General features: G+C 48.4%; 1 protein-coding gene across 1 annotated transcript in view; it reads left to right on the top strand.

Annotated features, from left to right (window-relative positions):
* Positions 1-1242: 1242 nt before the first annotated feature.
* The window catches only part of LOC116879673 (membrane cofactor protein-like), a 46017-nt gene continuing 41259 nt past the window's right edge, over positions 1243-6000 (top strand). The window contains exon 1 of the mRNA XM_032878070.1: positions 1243-1394. Within this exon, the coding sequence (XP_032733961.1) occupies positions 1277-1394 (118 nt within the window). The 5' untranslated portion in view covers positions 1243-1276. The remainder of the gene's footprint in view (positions 1395-6000) is intronic.

Genomic DNA, 6000 nt, shown 5'->3' with positions numbered 1-6000 from the left:
TTTGGTCACAGCTCTGATGATTCCTTTGGGATAAAGTCCAAATGCAACTGGTGCTTTAAAAGTCATGGCCATTTAAAAACTCTACAGAAAAGTTAAATTTTCGCCAAAGTTTGAGGGTGTTGCCCTCCAAATACGTTTACTCACATTGGTGAGTAAAGAGTAAAGAACATTTGTCGTTCTTTGCCAGCTAATGGGAAGAAAATGTCAGTTCCTTTTGTGTACTCTTTTAATACAAGCCATGTGACTTTTCCCCCTCCCTCTTCCTAGTCATACAGGTTTAGTCAGAATGCTACAAACAGATGTGGCTCATTTCCTCTTGATTTTCCACTTAGAGACTGGGTCATCAGGAAATTTCCCCTCTTATGGATTCCTCTCCATCCCAACAATAAGGGCTTTAATTAAAGCACTGCCAGGAGATGGGCAATTAATACACCCTTGTCCTTACCTTTCTCATGCATTTTCTCTTTAATAAAGCATTTAGTTGCTCAAGGGCAAGGACCCCAGAGAGGTGAGGCCCCAAATGCTAATGGCCCGGTGTTGTTGAATAATTCATCTACCTTGCTTTACTTGAGGGGCTGGGAGTGCAGCGGCCAAACCTTTGAGATTCTGAAATCTATCAGGCCTCCAGAGGATCCCAGAGCAGATGCTGAGAGCCCCGCAAATCACAAGCACTGTCCCTCCATATGCCCGACTCATGCCAACTCTTCAAACAAGGGCCAGGGAGTCCGGGCAGTTCGGAGGCCCCAAAACACACAGCAGCCTGGAGGGGTGCGGCCCCACGACGACCCGCTGCCTGGCCTTGCGTTTCTAGTTTCAGGTCGCTGTGCTTTTCGCTCAGTGAGGCGTTCGGTTCCGGAGAAGGGACTAAGAGGACCCCGCCAGCTCTGCTTCCCTTCGCACCCTCCTGAGTCCGGGCGGTGAGCCCGCCGAGCCCCGCAAGCCGCCGGCGACGTCGGGTCAGTGCGCAAGGGATCGTCGCAGGGCCGCCTGGCACCCGCGGAGACGACCGAACAGCTCTGCGACCCCGCGGCCCGACCCTCTCCTTCCCACGCCATGTTCCAGAGGTCAGTAGGGCCCCGCCCCCCGGCCCCGCCCCCGAGAGCCGGCTGGCTCCGCCCACTTCGGGAAGGAGAGTCACTTCCGCCCAAACCGCGCTGAGGCCACGCCCCCGCGGCGGGCTCCTGACACCCGGCCGCTCGGGATTGTTGCGTCTGTTCCCCAAACCTGGGACGGTGTCGCTTGGCGGACTCTCAGATTCCCGCGGGTCTCCGGGAAGATGACGGTGTCCTCCGCGCCGTACGTCGCCCGTTGCTTTCACCCCGAAAAGCGCTTTTCTTGGCGCCTGGTCGGGGTCCTTCTGGTGGCCCCAGTGCTCCTGCTCTCTCTGAACTCCGGTAAGAGTCTGGAGAGGCTGTGCCCTCTGGCGGTGAGCAGACACGTTTGCTCGCTGTGAGGACCCCAGTGTCAGGCACACAGTGGCAGTGGAGAAATAGTTGCTAAAATTTATCAGGAGTGGCAGACCAAACATACTGCTCGTGAATATGTTATAACCCAAAGGAAGTGCTTTGGGGGAAAGGAGCTTGACCCTCTGATAGCATTTACCAATCACTAGGGGCCCCTGGTGGGCCAAACTCCGCCTCTGTGGGGCTTCTGTACTTACTATTCCCTCAGACTTGGATCATTCTCCCCTGGCTCCTCCTTACCTCTCAAGCTGAGTTGAGGTGTCAGCCTCTCAGGAGGCCCCTCTCTGACCACCCTATCTCAGACAGAAACACGCACACCAGCTCAAATCCCCCCTGACTGGGAGTCACCCCTGCAAACATGTTTTCTGCTCTCCCCACGAGAGTGTAGAGAGCTTCTCTGTCTTGTCACGCTTGCGGTTCCAGATTTGCAATTTTTTGCACAGTGTCAACACTCTTGTGTAAGTATTGAGTACCAGAAAATGAATTATAATAATTATATAGATATAAATAATATAAATAATATAAATTAAATAAATAATATAACGAAGCTGGGGCTTAGAGTGCCAGAAACCAGTCCTCCCGCTTCCAGGAGGAAGGTTCTTTAAACACCTGTTCTCAGGATGGCCTTTCTGCGGTGCCTAAGCTAAGTCAGGGGAAGCTGACCATCACAGAGGCTCTGTCTTCCCTGTTCTGTAGAATCTGCAGAGCTCACCATACTCTAATCTTCCTTGTTCCTGATCATGAAAAAGTTCATTTTTGTCGAGGGAGTAGCGTGGGGAGGGACCAGGGGCAATAAAAAGAAAACAAAAAAATGTTTTAAAAAAGGATCAAGTTTAGATGATCCTTGTTGCTCACGTTGGATGTTGTTTGGAAGAGAGAAAATAAAATGGGGTGCAACATGGAAGGTAGCAAAACTTAAAAATGCAGAAAAGGAAACACAAGACCAAGTAAAAGTTCAAAGGTAAAATCAGGATAGGTATGAAATTAGAGAAAGTACAAATGAGCCTCCTTATGTCGGGCAGGGAAAATACGGGACTAGAATACACATTCAGTTCTGAAGCAGCTCACAGGCCGGAAGCAGGTTTGTAAGCAGGCAGCATTGTGCCTGGAGGCTTCCCATCTCAGAGGGAGGTAATTGCCGGCTGCATGAGATGGCAGAAGCCAACATTCGTCCAATTGAGAACCAGTCTCATTCTTCTAGAAGGGGTCTGCGTTTTGGACAAAACCCACCACCTCCTGCTGTGAGTGGTGTCTCTTTTAGGTCTTTTCTTTCTCTCTGGTGGATGAAGCCAGGATAGATCCATTAAGTGTTTACAGGGTAGTTTCTTACTTCCTTACTCTACAGGTTAGAATGCAAAGAGAGCAGTCCTTATCTGGTCAGTTGCTGGGTCACCAGAATCCTGGGAGTTAGGCAACAGAGGAAATCCTGTGGCCAGGTCCTTCTGGCCAAAGCTTAAAGATGATGCTTTTCAGTATTAGATGCATCCCAGTATATTCTTCAGCGAGGTGTTCTGTTGGACACCAGGGGTCCTTTGAGTGCCAGATGGTTTTGCCCAGCTCCTCTGAGGGACATGCTGTGCTTGGTGTTATGGCCGCATGGGCCATAACAGGGGAATTATTGAACACAGAAACCCGTGATAGTGACTGAGCGATCCATGTGGAGGACAGTCCAGGACGAGGCCACTGGGCACTGCCTCCCGGGGGAAGCAGATGGTGCTTGCTAGAGGAGTGGTTGAGTGGATTCAGTATAAGAAGACAGGAGTTGAGGGGGGTTGCAGCTGAGCAGGAAGGAAGGATGTTCAGAGCAGAGGGGAGCAGTGTGATCAGAGGCTTAGAGCTGTGATGTGGCTGGGGGCTCCCAAGGACCGTGCAGCTGCCTGTGTGGCAGCTGGAGGACAAGGGAGGCAAGGGAAAGGCCAAGGACTAGAACACAGAGCCAATCACTGTGAAAAGCAACAGGATAGTGAGGAATGAACAATCCCCATTGTTAAAATTCAGGCTTGATGTTGTTATCTGTCCCTTCAGGGCACTTGAGCCCTTTTGTTTGACTTAGCACACAGCAAATCTAAACCAGGGTTCCTTTAATTTCTCCAGACTCGGTAGAAGACCATTTCTTGAGGACGGCATTGCAGGGTGTTGGTGTAAGCGTGGGAGGGTTTCAGGTGAGTGTGGTGAGAAGCAGTGTCCGTAGCGGAAGCAGGCGGCCTGGCTGCTGGAGATGTTGGCTTGGGCCAGTGACTTAACATACTGTGCCTTACCTGGCCCATCTTAGAGAGGGGGCAATAGTGCCCAACCCGTAGGATGAGTATGAAGACAAGTTAAGCTGTGCCTAAAATATAAGTATAGGTCATTTCCCTGAGCACCTCTCCTTCTGATTGCTTTTGATGGGCAAAGCAAATAAAGGACTGCATGTATTATCTGACTGAAGTCCAGGTACAAATCTAGAGCTTTTCACTAAAGAATCCTAAGGGGAGAGGGGAATGATAATGAAAGCAATATAAAAAATTTCAACTACAAGTAGCGCTTGCAACCTAATCTTGGAGTTCTGAGGCAGATTACTATGTGCATTTTGCGGGGAGAAGTAAAAATAATTGAGGAACATCTGACATTGGCATCTCCCTCAAGTTCCTGTTACCGTGATGATGATCACTGACTGACCTTGGAAAATTGTAGTCTAATGAATGTACAGAATGGACGTAGGGAATTGATAAAGTTAAACCATATATCAGGACCCACGAAATGGAGACCCAGTGACTTGGCCCACATCACAGATTTAACTCTAAGTCTGCCTGCACTTATGGGAAACAACTGTCAGGGACACCCAGCATACCCCAGTCACCATCCTCAAAGCTTAGGGGACTTTCTTGAGGAATTGAGCTGGCTAACCTTATAAGGAAATCTCCAGTCTCCCAGCCAATCATGCCCTGTTTCTGAGTTTCCTCTTGGAAAGCTCTATAAATCTCCTTCTTGCTCCAAATCCGTCAGGAATAGTGCTCCAGAACATGAAAGTCACCACATTCCCTCAATCTGTGGATTGTGTTCCCTTGAATAAAGGACATCCTACTCAAAAAAAAAAAAAATAGACGGAGGTAGTGCTGGATGTTTGCTATTTCTAAAATTATTAATACTATCACCACTATTGTTTTAAGATACAAGATGTAGAGTCTTCAGTTACTGTACTTCGGAAAAAATAAAATCCCTATTATTTGGAGTTCTCCTTTGATCATGTTAAAATGCTCTTTCTAAGAATAGCAATAATGGAGAATGGGGTCAAAATAAAACAAGAAAGCATAAATATTTTGACATGAAAGAAATCAAATACCTGAATAAGGGAAAGAGCTATCATTCAACCTTTGAAAAAAAGTTGAAGACAGGCATAAAACAACAAAGAAAAAAATTATGATTTGCGGGTATCTTTGGAAGAATTTGGCTGAGCAGAAAAGGATGTGAGCTTTGGTCTAAGAGTATCTGGAACTGACAGCGGCGCTCATTCAGCTGTGGCGGTTGGTGTTACAGGTGCAGTGAGGTGCCCCCCATAGTCCTCAGAGGTAACCGTCTGGTAGGAAGCAGAGACAATAACGAGTCCCGCTGTGGGGTAGTCTGTGGATGAAGTAAATGTGGATCGCGAGGAAACTCACCCCTGTTGTTTTCTAAAGATTTTATTTATTTGTCAGAGAGAGAGAGAGCACAAGCAGGGGGAGCGGCAGGCAGAGGGAGAAGCAGGCTTCCCGCAGAGGAGGGAGCATGATGCCGAACTCCATCCGAGGACCTTGGGATTATGACCTGAGCTGAAGGCAGAAGCTTAACTGGCTGAGTCACCTGGGTGTCCCTTAACCCAGTTTTTTGCTGACACATGTCAAGAGCCACAAGAAGTGGCCTGTCAGCTGAAACTGAAGGATGAGTGGGTGAGAGGGTGGGAGGAGTGCGGGGTCTCTGGTCAAAGCTGAAGTTAATTGATGCAGGGAGGTCTGGAGTGCTGACATAATTGAGGTCATTTAATGGACACTGCCAGGAATTGAATAGGGCTTGGGAATAGGGTGCAAGAGTGAGCAGAGTCCCGGTAATGACGGGCTTTGCAAGACTGCCAGCCATGATAGGGAGCCCTAGACATTGTCATGAGGGCATTGGGAAGTCATTGAAAGATATCAGACTTGGAAGAGCTTTGGTCACTGTGTCCTATCAGCATGACTCTGGCAGCAGTGTGAAACATGAAATGAATGAAAGGTGGCAAGGTGGCTAAGGGGGCCTGTTCAGAAACACTGGTAGCACTCTAGAGAAGAAATGGCAGTGGTTTGAACTGGAGGGAAAGGTGGAATTAGAGAGACAGAATAGGCATTTGAGTTGTGAAAACTATCTTGTTTGTTGGGCAAGAGGTCACACTCTGGCTTCCTAATGTTATCTGAGAGAGCATGACACTTTCCAGGTGGAACCAAACTCAAGTCCATCTGCCTGATGCAAAGCAAAACCAATCACGGAGACATTAGATATGCAGCAAGGAAAGTTTATTTGAGAAGCAACCAAAGGAAGCAGGAGAGGA

Source organism: Lontra canadensis, unplaced genomic scaffold (assembly GCF_010015895.1).
Source record: "Lontra canadensis isolate GAN:19392208 unplaced genomic scaffold, GSC_riverotter_1.0 scaffold63, whole genome shotgun sequence".
Taxonomy (NCBI): domain Eukaryota; kingdom Metazoa; phylum Chordata; class Mammalia; order Carnivora; family Mustelidae; genus Lontra; species Lontra canadensis.
Note: the sequence above shows the minus strand (reverse complement) of the source record. Positions and strands in the feature narration are given on the sequence as shown.